We start from the raw sequence: 16,639 nt of genomic DNA on the forward strand, positions 1-16,639 counted from the left end.
GCATTCTTTTCGAGGTAACCCACGGCTGGTACGTGGCTGATTCGCATCGACGGTGATTTTAATCTGCTGCACTTGCTGTGTGTGTAACTTGTTAGTGAGATGAGCGTGTATTCATCACTGTGGTATTCATGCGTGTGTTGTTGTGTGTGTGTTCGTGGATGGGTGCAAAGTGCAATGACCGCCACGTGCTGTACAAGTTGCATGAGATACTAGTACACGTAATACATACACGTACGTACTGTACTGTACTGCTACTGTAAAACTGTACGTGTAAAATATACGCAGACATTCTACCCTACATGAATTAGGTTATGTGGGCACGGCTCTCTCGCACAAAATGGCCATGCTTGCGGAACCTCGACGGCGGCAAAAATTGTCATTCGATCCAAGAAATAAAGCATGGAGCGATGGTAAATATATGACCGATATCTGATCATGTGTCTGTGCTGTGTTGCTGTGAAATCTACATTTTATTGCGACAATGCAGTCCATGTCGTCGTCATACTCATGACCGCGAACGCCACCATACAGAGTACCGTCGCAGTGATCCCTACCTCTGCGCGGCGGCCGCGGTCATCCACATTAAAGGGACTGTACAGTACTGGTTGAGGTGGGGATTCATGTTTTGAACATTCCGAAGTGAGATAATGAAAAGCCTTTTATGAAATATGAAAAAGCATGTAATTTTAAGAAGGATTCAACGTTTATTTGATGAAAATTGGTTTTCAAATGGCTGAGATATCCAAAAAGTGCTAATAATAAAAGGCGACATGCCACAACTTTATTAGGATCTCTTTGTTTCACCTTGTTTTTGGATATCTCAGCCATTTCAAAACCGATTTTCATCGAATGAACTTTTGATACCCCTTAGAACTGCATGCTCTTTGACATCTCATAGAGTGGTTTCTGAATATCTCCCAAAACGTTTATGGCCCGTTTCACGGTTAGGCGCCACTTTTCATTTTTTTCAGTTTTCAGTCTACTACACAGAATAAGAGTAGATTCATGAAATGTTTTGATATGCATATGTTAGACCCCCATGGGGTCTACCTCCCATAGCATAACGAAAATGCAACTCCAAAGCATTTGCTCACAGTGAGGCAAGATGTGCCCAAATCGGACCCACAGTGTGTCAACCTGGCAAACATCCCTTTTTTGCAAACTTTGCCATTCTGTATCATATCTAGCTATGAGTTAAGTGAACATATCTATGTTAAGTGTATGAGTAGCCATAATGAATCATGTCAGAGTTAAAAAGTTTGAACTCCTTTTTGTTACATTTTTTCCACCCCAAAATTCTCTTGGTGGATGTGACATTGTCCGTTCACATTTAATCATCTGCTTATATGGGTTGTGTAAGTAAGAAAACAAAGGCAAGTCTCAGGAAAATAATGTAAAAGTAAAGTATAGCTTTGTATGAGTGACTGTAGAAAGTTTGTTTGTGCTTCAGTTCCATCTGATGACATGACAGTAATTTGAAAACAAAATTTAAATGTCCGTTCACATTTTTGTCACATCCACCAAGATTTTATAAATCTATAACTTTTTAATGGTTTAGATTATTTCTAAAATTTTTGCATAAATCAATGATACACAGTTGGGTGGCTATCCCTCTGAAACAATTTAGGATTTGAAATTCAAATGCTTTTTTTATTTCACAAAACATGGTGTCCGTTCACACATGTCACATCCACCAGCCTTTCTTGTCAGAAACACATTTTGGTGTGCATCTCAGTAAATACTGGTCCAATTAACTTTAAATCTCAATGCATTTTAGACTCTTTAGCAACCTTATAAATGCCACTGATTTTGAGATAACTATGAAACTAAAAATTTGAAAAACTTAAAAAATATGTGAAATGCCCTGGTGGATGTGACGTTTTAAGATGTGAACGGACATTTCCGTGAATATCACGTAAAATCTAGAGACAACTTATTTTTGGGGGGACAAAATATGTTTATATTTAAAAAACATGTCTTTCCCAAGATATCTAGATATCAGACACCCACTTTTATACCACATTCACTATAATTTTACATTAGAATACTTGTTCACAGTGAGGATGTATTATGATTTTGTCACTGTGACTGTGAAAACTGATGTTCTACATATTCTAATCAATTTTCCAGATAATTAATCTCAAAAAGGCAAAAGAATATAAATGTTATTTAATTACATTGATTAGACCTCTCCTGTATACTATATTCAATAAGTTTAAAACTGATTGAATATATGGTGGATGTGACATTTTGGGGTGTGAACGGACACACAGTATATCTCCCCAATGCACAGCATTTTTCAGCATTAGTTCCCAATGCTTCACGCAGCATCAAGACTTGAACACAGTGTGAAATGATCCACAACCATTGGAATGGTTAACTTATATTGAGGGGTGAAAAAAAAAAGTTAAATTGATTTATATATCACTTTACTGCAACTGATTGAAAATTGCCCTTCAACATAAGTAAGCACCGGTTATGCAGTGTTCTAGTAGTAGCCATGACAAAAAATAATGGGCATTCAACTTGGGTCAGATTTAAACCAGCTATCTCCTGATGTTTAGTTTCCAGTGAAGGTACAGTGAAGGTGATTCACAGAGATAATGGTATGGGTCCATCTCACTGAAGGGGTCCGTTTAACCCCACTTTCCAATGCATTTTTAGAAAGAAAGGAATTCTTGCATAGTTATTCAGTGTTTTATGAGTATAACCAAATGTGTGATGAAAAAATCATGGCCATATACTCAAGCTGGATTTAAATCGACCATCTCCTGATTACCAGACTGGCGTCATATCCAGTAGACTACCAAGCTTCCGCTACAGAGCCCGTGCTAGTTCTACGATGTATGTATGTGATCCTGTGCAGTAGATACTGTGTATTTACCTGGTATTCAAATAAATGAATTCTTACATCAAGTTGTTTTTAAGTGGAGCTGATTGACAAATTGCCCCTTGTCGATGTACAATAAGCACCAATTATTCAGTGTTTATAGTTGTAGTCCTAATAAAAAATCATGGGCATACAACTCTGTAACCAACAAGCTCCTTATTATTAGGCAGGCATTGTAATTCATATCCACTAAACTACCTCAACCCCAACAGCCAACCAGTGCTCCTTCCAATTCTTTTTAGCAGAGGGTAAGTCAATATTTGTGCAAATAAATAAACCCTTGTATCAAGTTGTTTTTATTGCAACTGACTGACAAATTGCCCGTTGTTGACAAAAATTAGCATTATTCAGTATTAGCCATAATAAAAAAAAAAAAATACACTTGCTGTATGTGCTTCACAAGATTACATGTTATAGCCAGCTATCAAAAGCTCATTAGGGTTGTTCATTATTCCCAATGTTTGTTATTCTGAAACACACAAATTCCCTTAACTTACAGGTTCGTTCAGCGGAAAAATGAGAGAGGGTTTATTTTTCTGAGGCTTTGTAAATCCAAGAATTAGATAAAGGTCATTATTCCAAATGTTCATAAATCCAAATATGAAATAAGGCATGTTATTCTGAAGGTTTGTTCATCTGAAGGTGTAACAAGTTTTGTTAACCCTAAATTATTATTTTTTAATCTGAATACATAATGATACTCATGAAGCAAAAAGGGAAATAAAGTTTGTTATTTCCACCAAAAAAAAAAAAAAAAAATGAATGGTCTTCAATTGACAAAGAATGGCATATCCTGGTGATGATGTAGGAGAGGTAGAAGGGTGGTATATGGATGAGGAGGAGAAAATTCTTCTTTTTACAGAACACAAACTATACAAATAAAGATTTCATTTTGTCAATATGTAGGGCCTATGTATACCCTGTGCATTAACATACAGTGGTGCTTCAATATCAAGAAACTCTGGCAAATTAGAAATGTGATTTTTAAGAGACATGATAAAGTTTATGGGTGGAATCCTGGTAGGTGACATATGCGAGAGTTATTGTAGCTTTTGCCTGTGCTGTAGATTTACAGTGCATAATGCACACAGGGTCATGACCACATAATCTGCATTTTTTGTTATTATTATTGAGGATTGGTCTTTATACCAGGTTTCCACTTTTAAAGTTTGTCATAGGCAGAAACTATAGGTAGGACAGGTTAAGGTAAGATTAAGACTCACATTACTTGTACCTTTTCTTTTCGATACCCTGGGAAAACACTTAACTGCACATTGGGGATTTTGATCACAATAAAAATGTCACATTCACCATGTTGGATATCATTTACTGTGAGAAAAATTGAGTGCATAATTGCTCTATCAGAAGCATTATGTATGACTTCATTGGTTAAAGAGTAAGAATGTCATTACTATGTTGATGAATTTATTGTTTTATTCATATGCAGTTCACATAAATTGAAGGTAAAAAAATGTCTGTTCACATTTGATTTCGTCACATCTGCACCAAGGAGTTTCAGGCATTCATACATTGAAACTTGAGAATACAACTGTATGTGGACCCTTGTGAGCAGTGATTTGCATTCTAAAATGTGGTTTTTCTATGTGGTTCTTCCAAGCAGGATTACTGTTACCAGTTTATGATAAAGAAAGATTAAAATTCGGAATTCTGTTCACAATTTTGGCATCACATCCCCTGTGTTGGATCCAATTTACTCCACTTTACAAAGAAAATTAAGTGAACTGTACAATTAACAGTGTACATGTATGTCTGCAAAAAGACCTAAAAAATACTTTGGTCATTCAGTGCATGTGAGCCAATAGAAATGTTAGTAATGATTTCAACTATTACTATTAAGTATAAATTGAAGAAGAGTAAAAATGTCCGTTCACATCTCCAATCCGTCACATCCACCACTTATAAGGAATTTCAGGCATTCATAACTTTTACAGGACATGGAACCTTGTCAGCAGTGACTTGTACTTTGAATACAGCATTCTTGATGGTACTGCATGGATTGGTTGCAATGCAAGGTGTGCAGGAAAAAAAAATAAGGAAATTGGTGTTCCGTTCACATGTCACATCCACCGTGTTGGATATTACTGATATCATTTATGCTGACAAAAAACAAAAGCTTTCTTGTGAAACATAATTTGTTTCTTACTGTAAACTGACTTGTGCTGACTGTTCATTGGGTAATCACTTGGCTTATTTCTTTTGTTTATTGCTCAAGGTGTAAAATGTCCGTTCACATCTGTTTTTGTCACATCCACCACATCCTCCAGCTGAAATTTTAAATGTAAAAGTTGGACACTCACAATGTTAATATTAGGTGTGTGTATGTCCCCCAACATAAGCATTATCTCCATGAAATATTACACATCCTGAACGAGGAAGTGTAAAACAAGAGAAACTTTTTGAAGTCATTTACTCTATTTCACACCATATTTTTCCTTCAAAGCGGTACAATTTTCCAATAAATCCAAATAAGAACACAAAATCTGGCACGAAGTTTGCTTAAATATCACTAAATCATGTTACAGTATCAAATTACAAAATGTACCTGTTGGACACATAGTGTGTCAGCTCTGTCCATGGTATCATAGTGTTATCTTTTAGCAAAATTACCTTCATCTCCTATAGAACCATTCATAATATCAGCTATTGTAATAATAATTAAGCTCTGGCATTACATTTTCCATTAAATTCACATTCTTGGGAATAAAAAATCAATACATTCCATCTCTTAAAGAGAACTTGAAATTTTGACCCCTAGGTTGACAAAAAGTGGCGCCTAACCGTGAAACGGGCCTTAAAGCTAAATCCTCATCACCTCAACCAGAACTGTACACACCCTTTAATGCAACAGTTCGCATGTGCCTACATGTGTGCGTTTTCCATAGTGTTTTCCCAGGCTTATGGCCTGGCCTGGCCTGGCCTTGTTTAGTCCTGCAGAGATTGTACCTAGTAGTTGAATGGATGGCACACAGACGTCAGACAAGACAAATTTAAACTTACCGGTACATCCACAACCACTGGCTGGGATGGCTTTAAAGTTTTAACGTTAGTTGTAATAATATAACTGTTAGAACCCTCGACTCTGCTTGGGTCACCGAAATTTATCCAATAATTAGGCTGAAATCAGTGCTGTGTCAATTAATGAGAACGGACAGGTACAGCATACAGAGGTACTACTAGTACTATTACAACTAAATGAGATCTCGACAGAAAAAATAGAATTCTGTGGAGTTTTGACATGTATCTTTTTTTTTTTTTGCTTGTAATAGCTCTCATCCATCTACTTGTAAATTGTAGGAGGGGTTCCATGAAAGTTGAAGCGAGACATACTCTGTCTATTCCTGATGACAAGATACAGATTACAGATCTTTGGTTGTGTACAGCGACAGGGCTGTGTATAGTTAGCTTCTTTGAGGTCAAGTACAGATGTCTAATGGATGAGAACCGTAAAGTTAAAAAAAAATGTATGGTAAAAAAAAAAAAAAAATTCTCTTGACAGATTCTTCTTTCTGGATGTTGCTGTAGTCTCCCTTAGACCTCTGATTATGCAGTCTCCATTTTCCCTTTGTTATCCGGGGTACCGGATTGTTGATGTCTTGTTTTGTTTTGTTTTTTCTTTTCTCAACAGACTCATCCAAGTTTGGTCAGAAGTTGATGGAGAAGATGGGATGGTCAAAAGGAAAAGGTCTTGGGGTCAAGGAGGACGGTCAGCTCTCGCACATCAAGGTCTCTCTCAAGAACAACACCCTCGGTGAGTTGCAGGGCTGCAAACATTGGAAACTACTTGAGAGTGAGACTCCCATAGGCCAATGCTATAATTTCGGAGTCAAAATGAGTGAGATCAGTAGAAATGCATGCAAATGAAATAAAGTTTTAGAGTGAGATTGAGAAAGGACCAAAATGAATGAGTCTCACTCTCAATGATGAGAGTTGGAAGCCCTGGAGTTACGGTTCCACTTCATCTTTGGTCACCAGGAAACTGTCCCCTTCACATGTTCAAGAACTCGTAACTCTGTCCTAATCACTATGAGATGTTTTGCTTTAGTTCTTAAGTCTTTGAGAAATACTTTTTTCAAGCTACTTTTTCTGTACATGTCAGGCTTGCTTGTAGTCAACTTCCCTTGCTTTGCTCATAATTGCTTTGTTTGCATTTATTACTTGTGTTCTTTCTTATGTTACACCAGTGCTCTTTTTGTTGTGATCCAGTGTTTTTTGCTCCGAGGAAATGCTGTGAAGTCTTCTTTTGTGAATACCCACAATGTATACACTGTAGTTAGGTACATGTACACACATACAGTCAATAGGAATTCATTCGGAATGCAGTGTTGCAATTCATGCGTTCATGTTCATTATGATGTATCTTACTTGGATTTAATGGAAGTTGTTTTATTTTCTCGCTTTTGATGTGTTAAAGCCATTCAAAGACACGGTATGACTGGGGATTTGTGGATGGCCCAATTCATTTGCTGCCTACCAGAGTACATAAAAAAAGGAAATCACGTAAAGCATTGGTCAGCGATGATTGCATGCCTCAAAGCTTGAAAATGCTCATCAGTAAGAATTGATTCCAGTCAACGAAGATTCTTCGGCTGTGTGTGACATACAGATACTTACATAGAGATGAGAAATAAGACTTCAAACAATTCTTTACAGGGATTCTAGCCAAACTTGGCAAGCTTTACCACTCCATGAATCCTCACACAACTTGGCTTTTAATGATGGTCACATCACAACCATTTCATAGTTTTTGTTGTGTTTGCAAAGGGATGTAATCTGTGAGAGTATATGTAGATTTGGTTGTCAAAACAGGAGGCAGGCTGGTCTGTATTTTTGTGTAGAATGTATGTACTCTAGTTGTGAATGCATTTCATAGTGGCGCTTGTTGCTGGTTTTTCTATTTGAAAATCAGGCATTTTATCGATTTATCACTTACTGGATCAATGGCTACAAATTGTATGCTTCCTTTCATGGTCTACTAGATATTTACATGTACAATGTACTTTGTATTGTGATAAGGAGACATGCAGGCAAATAGTTGACCCAACTTGCTTTTTTTCCCCCTCTGTCTGCTGCCCCCAGGTGTTGGCTGCAAGGCCAGTCAAGAGGACAACTGGATTGCCCATCAGGATGACTTCAACGATCTCCTCAGCTCCCTCAACCAGAATCATGGCGGCTCCATCGCCGACGGCAACCCCTCCCAGAGTCTCGAGGAGCGCTCAAAGAAGTCCAGAAGCAGAGTCCAGTGAGTCACCACAGAAGATAGATTTCTGGTGGATTACTTCAGATTTTATGATCCATCTTATATTGTGAATGCTTCTTTATAACACCCAGCAAAAACATTGTAAATCTCCATGAGCATCACACATCTCAGTGCAAATGAATTCTTCAAGCAAAGCATGTATTGAATTGAGAAGCTCCACTCCATGATCAAGGTGATTTTTTTTTTTAATGTACATGTACAACTTTTAGTCAGTATTTTAAACAATGATCATAGTCGGTCAAAAGAAAATGAAATTTATGGGATTGGAAAGATTCATACAATTAAGTGGGCAAAACAGTGATAAAGAGATGCCAACTGTAACTTTTTCTTTCAGTGTTTTGTTTCTGTCTTTTGTTTCTTTTTCTTTTTTTTTTTTTGCTAAAGACACTACAGGTTTCATGGTGTGTTTTTTTTTCCCCAAAAAAATTGTATCAAGAGTATCAAAGACATGTATCTGTTGGAGGAATGGGAGAAATACTGCTTTTCAACAAAAAAAAAAAAAAAAAAAAAAAATAAAAGATGCATCTTCTCAGCCCTTAGAATACTGAAATACCATTTTTGAAAACAAGGTTGGCATCTGGTCGTTGTTATTCTGGTTCTCAGTTATACAATTATGTACCGTGCAAATAAGATGAATGGGGTGGAGTTTCTCGAAAGTAGGTATGCGGGATTCAGCTCAATTCCATTCAAATTTATTTTGATTTTTTTTTTTTTTGACAGAACATGACACATACTTCACTTTTTTTTTCATGACAGAAGAGTAATGTAAACAGTAGATTGTGAAAGGAACAGATTGTACAGCCATGAGCAAACATCATTGGAATTTGGAAACATTGTGATGAATCAAAAAGAAGAGTAATTATGAAATTCTCGAAAAATGGAGGGATGGTATAGTTTGGGTTGAAAGGGACTTCAGGTTTCCAACTTTTCATCTTGGGATTCTGTGAAAGCGCTAATGAAATTTCTTCAAATGAAAATCTTCAAAAAGAAGAGTAATTATGAAATTCTCGAAAAATGGAGGGATGGTATAGTTCGGGTTGAAAGGGACTTCAGGTTTCCAACTTTTCATCTTGGGATTGTGTGAAAGCGCTAATGAAATTTGAAAGAGCGTATACCCGGTAATTCTAAGAGGAATTCAAAGTTTATATGATGAAAATTGATGACTGATTATATCCAAACAAATTTACACATTGTAAAGGCTGGGACCCACCTTTTAGTAGGATCGCTTTGTTTTATTTTGTTTTGGGATATCTCAGCCATTTCAAAACCAAATTTCTTCAATTAAAGGGGATGGCTAGTAATTGATCAGTGGGAATGCTGGGGGATTATAGTTCCAACCCTTGGGGGATTCATTTAAGAGTACATTACATATCTATTGTGTGAAGGTGATTTGCTTCAGAATGGTCTCATATTCAAGTAATTTGCAGTTTAATGTTTCCAAGTTAGCATGCCTGTACTGTGACAGGGCGATTAAACTGCACATTACTTGAATATGACACCATTCTGAAGCAAATAATTTTCACACAACAATAGATAATGTACTCTTAAATGAATCCCAAAAGGATTGTAACAATCATCCCCAGCATTCCCACTGATTCCCACTGATCAGTTACTAGCCATCCCCTTTAAAACTATGAATTCCTTTTCGAATGGTATGCTCCGTAGCATTTCATAAAGTGATTTCTACAGTGTGTGTATCTCACAAAAAATTAAAAAGCTGAATCCTCACCTCAACGGATACGATACCATACCTTTAAGGAAGAAAGTGAATGAAAAAGTAAGTCTGGAAGCCTGCTGATTCCTTGTTATCTGTTGCTGATAAAGATTAGGGGGTCAATCACTCTCTTACTCACAAATTAGTGTACCAGTTTTAAGAAATAAATTGTCATTGTCATTGTCAGCTACCTTTGATTGTCATACACGTCTTATTGTTCCTCTGTTCTGCCGTGTGTAGCTACAAGAAGTTCACCCGGGGGAAAGATCTGACAAAGTACGGGAAGGAAGGCATGAACAGCATTTTGGGAAGGCGCCTGACACAGTCGGCTCCCGTCACACCGCAGTCACAATCTGTGAGTTTACGTTTTTACTTCCAGATTAAGAAAGGGGACTGTTTAGCAGTCTTTCATGTTTAAAAAACAAAACAAATGAAAATAAAACACAACTTGCTTGCATAGTCCCTGATATTGTGTCACTGCGATGACTAAGAAGGAATTTGTGCTGATAAAAGCTATGCATAATCAAGCCTAAGAGTGGCATTTAGTACTGTACATTTTTTTTTTTATAGTGCACATGCTTATCAAAGTTTGTTTTGTATTGTTCTGTTCTTCTTTCAAGTGTAGTGTAGCAGTGTTTGCCAGAGAATTCAGACTTGACATTTTTTCTTCATCTTCAAGCATTCAGAACATGAGTTGCATACGATGTATTAGTGTACATATAGTGAGTTTTCATTGCCCATTTATTTTTACTCTGAACTGGTTTTGTTTTTGTGTGGTTTTTATATTGTTCTAGAGAAAATTCAGGCTGAGCGTGCATTTCTTCATAATCAACCTTACAAGATTAAAGGAGTTTTATTTACTGTACAGGTTTTTAAAGTGCACAGATGTATTTTTGGTTTAAATTTTTCATTTCTCTGGTGTCATCTGACAGGGTATAGCAGAGAGTTCAAACTTAGCATGTCATTCTCCATGGCAAGGTTTGGGGACCAAAGGATTCGCCTTGAAAAACAAAATCTTTTTTCTCTGGCAGGTAGAGAACTCTGATCAGGAAGGTGAGAATGAGAAGGAAGAGGTGAAGGAGAAGGGATCGGAGGAGGGAACGGAGGAGGTTTCCCACGGCGTGGTCACCATCAAGGGTTCCTGTAGCGTTGGGGAGTACTTCGCCCAGAAGATGGCTGCCCTGAAGCGGGCGCGGCACCGAGTGGAGAGCGAGTCGCATTCCGACACCGAGGTGGACCCCCCTCGAGGCGGATTTGGCTTCCGCCCGGCGGCGGCAGCGGAGGCCGACAATTCCCATGTGGCGGCGCCCGAAGACAGGGCGGGGCCCTCCGGTCTAGGGAGACAGGCTGGATCCACCCAGCGGATGGGATGCGTTGCCGTGGCCGACCGCGAGGACGGTAACGATGACAGGGAGGATGGAGGGGGGGAGAACGAGGGAGAGGAGGAGCGAGAGATGGAGAGCGAAGAGGGGATGGACGGACACCGGGACAGGAGCGGCGGAAAGAAGAAGAAGAAGCGCAAGAAGAAGAGGATGCGGAACGCCGAGCGTGACTCGGACGACAACGACGCGGTCATCGAGGTCCGCGGCCAGAGCGAGAACGAGGAGGACGAGGGCATTGAGATTGACAGGAAAAAGAAGAAGAACAAGAAGAAAAAGCGACTGATGGATGAGGTCACAGTGGAGAGCAAATCGGAGAGTGCTAGCGAGCAGAACGGCGGGGACGACTGCGAGAGGAAGAGGAAAAAGAAGACGAAGAAATCCAAGAAGGACAAAAATAGGAACGAGGTCGCCGCTGAACACAGCTGCTCCATTGATGATGACACCAGCGAGGAGAGGTCTGGAGGTGAGACTAGCAGGAAGCGCAAGTGTGATAGCCACGAAGAGAGTGTAGAAGATGAAGTGGACGAGACTACATCGAGCCGGAAAAAGAGAAAAAAGGACAAAGGGGAAAAGAGTGAAACCCAAGATGGAGGAGAGAGTAGTATATCAAAGAAAAAGAAGAAGAAAAAGCAGAAAATGTAGCCTTTTTTCTATATTTTTTTTTCCGTTCTTTTTTTCCCTTGTACATACACGGTACATAGCGGACTGCATAGATTTTGATTGGATATGACACCATTTCCAAGAATAAGATTCGAATTCATGTTTCCAATGTAATGAACAGTAAAACTTGTAGCAGTGCTTCAGCAAAGGACGGAAATGTAGCCTCATGAACTATTGAAGACTAGTCCTGAGTATATTTGGGCAGGTGTCTAAGGGAAATGCGTGTTGTAGCAGAATTAGCTCGTCCTCCCAGTTAAACAGGTTAAAGACCCAGTAGCATGGTGAAAATGGGTCGTCCGATTTAATCAATCTTCATGGACTGTCTACGAGGGTGCATTTAAAAATCACTAGTCGACACCTGTCAAGCGAATCTGTGCATCGAAGCGTGTGCTGTAATGGTCAACTCCAGTCAAGATGCCTCCGATGTGTGTGTGTTTACACAGACTACACATCAGTGATAAAGCCGTGCACAAATTTGTTACAGAGAATTTTGAATATATCTGAGATGGGACAGCCTTCCCACTCTATGATGCATGTATCCCCAAGGTCCCTGCTCTTCAAAGGAAACCCAAACCCAAAGAGAAATGTGGATTGAGTGAAAGTAGCAACATTAATAGAACACATCGGTGAAAGTCTGAGGAAAATCAGACAATCGATGCAAAAGTTATGAATTTTTAAAATGTTTGTGTTGGAACCGCTGGATGAGGAGACTACTAGAGTTTATGATGTCGTGTGTGGACACCAACATAAAAAAAAATCTAAAGAAAATCAAACAAAATTTCACTTTTCAGGGGTCGCACTTAACTTTTTTTTTAACTAGCCAGGCGGACTACTTAGAATCAATTTTGACACGGAAGCAATATTTTGGCTAGCCAGATGGACTAGTAACTTCAGAATTTTATGATTTTTAGCTAATCCGACGTGATTTTCGGTGGCCAATGGCTAGCGGACCATCGCCAATTTCGAACCCTGCTTTTGTATATTATGAAAGGGCACTTGACTAACCGCTTTAAGAAAGCAAGGGAATGATTACTACCCTTAAATATGTCGGTATCAAGTTGATGGAATGTGTAATTTTCATGAAAAATGAATTTTTGTAGAATTCCCTTTAAAATTTTAAAAATTCTTAACTTTTGCATCGATTGTCCGATTTTATTCAAACTTTCACCGATGTATCCTACTAATGCTGCTGCTTTCACTTAATCCACTTTTCTCTTTAGGTTATGGTTTCCTTTAATTGGTTATTTCAAGACCCACAGTTGATTGTAAATCAAGGACATTACACCGACTAGACTACACATGGTCTCGCTCCTTTGCAAGTCAAGTGATAAGAAGTGGTTACACTGGCTTCGCGCACTTTGCTCCTCCATTCACACTGGAGCATCTGAACTTCTCGGAGTTTCATTTCTCAAAGTTTGGGTCACTTGCAGATGCTCATGCACAAGAAAGAAAAAAAAAGTGTGTACCATCGGACAGCTACTGTTTGTTATGTGAACAATGCACACTGCTGGGAATATAAGTGTTGGTGAAAGTAAAAATGCTCATGAGCTTAGTACAATTTTAATTACACGGTACAGCACTGTCAGATCGATGTTTTTGTATTTGTTTGGTGGGTTTTTTGTTTTGTTTTCCCTTGGGCAGATAGACTCCAGTGTTGCTTGAGGTGGAAAATGCTATAACACTTCCAGTGGAAAATCGGTTATAAAGAGATCTGATATAACAAAATACCTGATATAACAAACTAATTTCTCTTGTCCTAATGAATTTATTTCTTTTGTTTTGTTTTGTTTACTGAATTTTTAAACAAACTACATCTGATATAAAGAACAAATTGTCTTGGTCCTAAGGATCTTGTTATTCCAAGTTTCCACTGTACTATGTTTTGGAGAGCAACTCATGTCCCCTATGCTTCCATATAAAGAACAGAATAGCTGTAGTCATTTGACCGTAATTTTGGCCAAGCTGCATGGATACACAAAGTCAAATTTGAATTTAAGGACCATGCTTTACTTCTATCATGGTTTGGTTATGAAACCATAAACATATATTGTTGTACTAGAAATATTCTACCCTGTATTTTCAAATCAAATGCTGTTCCATCATTTCCAGTTATGTGAATTCAGAAAATTATATGTCTTAACCTGTAGTACAATTCCAATGACATTATCAATGAAACTTAACTATGTTTTTTTTTTCTCTCTCTTTCATACAAGATGCATGCCAGCAAGTGACTTTACTGAATTCCCATGTGAGCAATTCCACATTTTCATTGTATTTTTTTTTTCTGTGTCAGTATTGTATATGAACAAACCAGATCACAGTATACATTTACTGATGGGAGGATATAATGTATTAAAATATACATGTATGTATCAAATCATTCATATAAAAAAAAATGTATTATGTGTGTGTTACATTTGCCTATAAAGTGTTATCATTTGTGTATTTTTATTTCTTCAGTGAATTCATACAATGAATATCATAAACACTGTTTGTTAAGCATTCGGAGATGACTTTGCATTTTCAGACCTGAAATTCAGCGATATGGTGCAAATCTTTGGTGAAATATTTAGAATTTTTCAGCAAAAAATAAGAAGAAATAAAAGAAATAAATAGGGCTTTTTCAGGGGTGTGCTAAATCACAGTTCCGTGTGTGCATCATCACTTTGTATAAGGTCAAATGAGGTAGAGGGGGATGGTGTGGGAAAGGGATATGCCCTCCCGCTGGGCGGAGCTTTTGCATTGTTAACATTATAATAAAGCGACCTGAAGTGCACTTTTGTGGAAAATTTGGAAATTGTCATTCCCCAAAGTGGACTAGGTCTATAAGGGGGGACGAAGCAATATTCGAGGGAATTCTTTTTCATTTTTAAAACTGTAATTCAGCGATTTGAAGTTTTGTGACTTTTTTGTTAAGATTACACAACAATGAATTCGGAAAATCCAACCGGGAATATATCAAAACGTGAATAAGTATCTGAACTGCAGATTTAGACAAAATATTTCCTTACTGAAACTTAAATTACAAAACTGATGTCTAACATTCTGCTGAATTTGAGTTATATGACTTCGAAAAGACATTTTCTGATCAAATATAACACCTAAATTACGGCTGCTTTTGATGGAGTAATACATGTGCTATTTCTATATTTACCGATGTGGACGTGACCTGAGTAGTGCATCACCTAGTAGTTTGGCTCATTAAAGGAAAACTACCTGTGTTACTTATGTTTCATCTATACATGTATATATAGATAAATATGTATATATGAAGAGTTTGTTTGCAAAAACCGATAAGTACGGTCTCTGTCATAAAGTACAAAATAATGCCTTTTAGATGGTATATTGGTCACTAGATACAATGTATAAAGGTACGTTTTTGAAGTTATGGTCAAAAGAAGCAAAACACTTCTTATTATTCTCTTTATTTTTCTTGAATATCTCCATTTGACAAATATGGACTTATCGGTTTTTGCAAACAAACTCATATATTATATATATATATATATAGATATAGATATACTGGGTATTTGTTCCATGTTCATCGTGTCACTGCCGGCAACCAGGGACAGCCTGGTAGTAGTGTCGCTGCCCGGAAAGCAGTAGATCAGGTTCGAGTCCCACTGGTTCCTATTTTTCTGACATGTTTGTTAATCTACAGATCAGCAATTGCGATCTTAACAAATTTAATTTGTAGAGGGAGACAAAGTGAAGAAACTCGCACCTGAACCTTCACCCCTCGGAATAATATCTTTCTTTCATATATATACATGTATATATATATATATATATATATGTATGTGTATATATTATATATATATATATATATATATATATATATATATATATATATATATATATATATATATCATACATGTTATACCCATTCCGCGGTAACAAGGGGGTGTATACTGCTCAATCTGTAAGCTGTAAGCAGAGAATGATTAAACCTCCAGTCACGATGGATGCAGGGATGAAAGTGTTTATTTATCGTCGGTATAACCAATACTGATTTTTATCAATCACAGTAACATTATCCAACACGACTTGTAACTTCGAGTTATTCATCAACACAATGTAAATGACTCATACAAATTGCTGATATGACACCCCATTCTTCATCATTGTTCTTGATAATTTACCTTTTGCAGCATCGAAGGTTGATTATAGCCCTTTGTTAATCAACATCAGTCTAAGCATTACTTGCAATAATTTCTCATAATTGTCATAATTAACCGCCAGTTTCTCCTTTTAATAATAAAATCATAACCTTAACCACTCATGTAAACTATGAATACTTAAACCAATTAAAGCACAGCTACATACCAGTTATGGGTTGATTAATCTATGAGTGTATCTGTATGAACTGAAACAATTCGATGGGCATGAATATGGTAAACATACTTCGTGGGTAAGTACTTTCAAACAAAATAAAAACTGAATTTCCTAGTATGCTACAATACGACTCTAACATCTTTTGTTTTCCTTCATTTCCCCAAATACCAGCTTTTCTCTCTCTTTACTGCATGCTCGTTCCTGTATTTTATTCCTCTATTATATAAAACAAAAGACTTTCGTACAATGTTTTGCAACAACGGCGTAAATCCGTACTGAGGAGTGGGGGGGGGGGGGGGGGTGGTCACCATCACCACGATTACAAGCCCATAACCGGACCGGCGCAGCCTTGGGGGGGGGGGGGGGGGGGGGAAAGGGAA

General features: G+C 37.7%; 1 protein-coding gene across 1 annotated transcript; it reads left to right on the plus strand.

The window, feature by feature from the left end:
• The first annotated feature begins 298 nt into the window (after window positions 1–298).
• Window positions 299–14,300, plus strand: LOC140226218 (uncharacterized). The gene is made up of 5 exons (XM_072306706.1): window positions 299–410; window positions 6,537–6,659; window positions 7,988–8,150; window positions 10,123–10,237; window positions 10,914–14,300. The coding sequence occupies exons 1-5, from the start codon at window positions 338–340 to the stop codon at window positions 11,904–11,906; spliced, it is 1,467 nt and encodes a 488-aa protein (XP_072162807.1). The 5' UTR covers window positions 299–337; the 3' UTR covers window positions 11,907–14,300.
• Window positions 14,301–16,639: the final 2,339 nt, after the last annotated feature.

The sequence above is a fragment of the Diadema setosum genome, chromosome 3 (genome assembly GCF_964275005.1).
Source record: "Diadema setosum chromosome 3, eeDiaSeto1, whole genome shotgun sequence".
Lineage (NCBI taxonomy): Eukaryota > Metazoa > Echinodermata > Echinoidea > Diadematoida > Diadematidae > Diadema > Diadema setosum.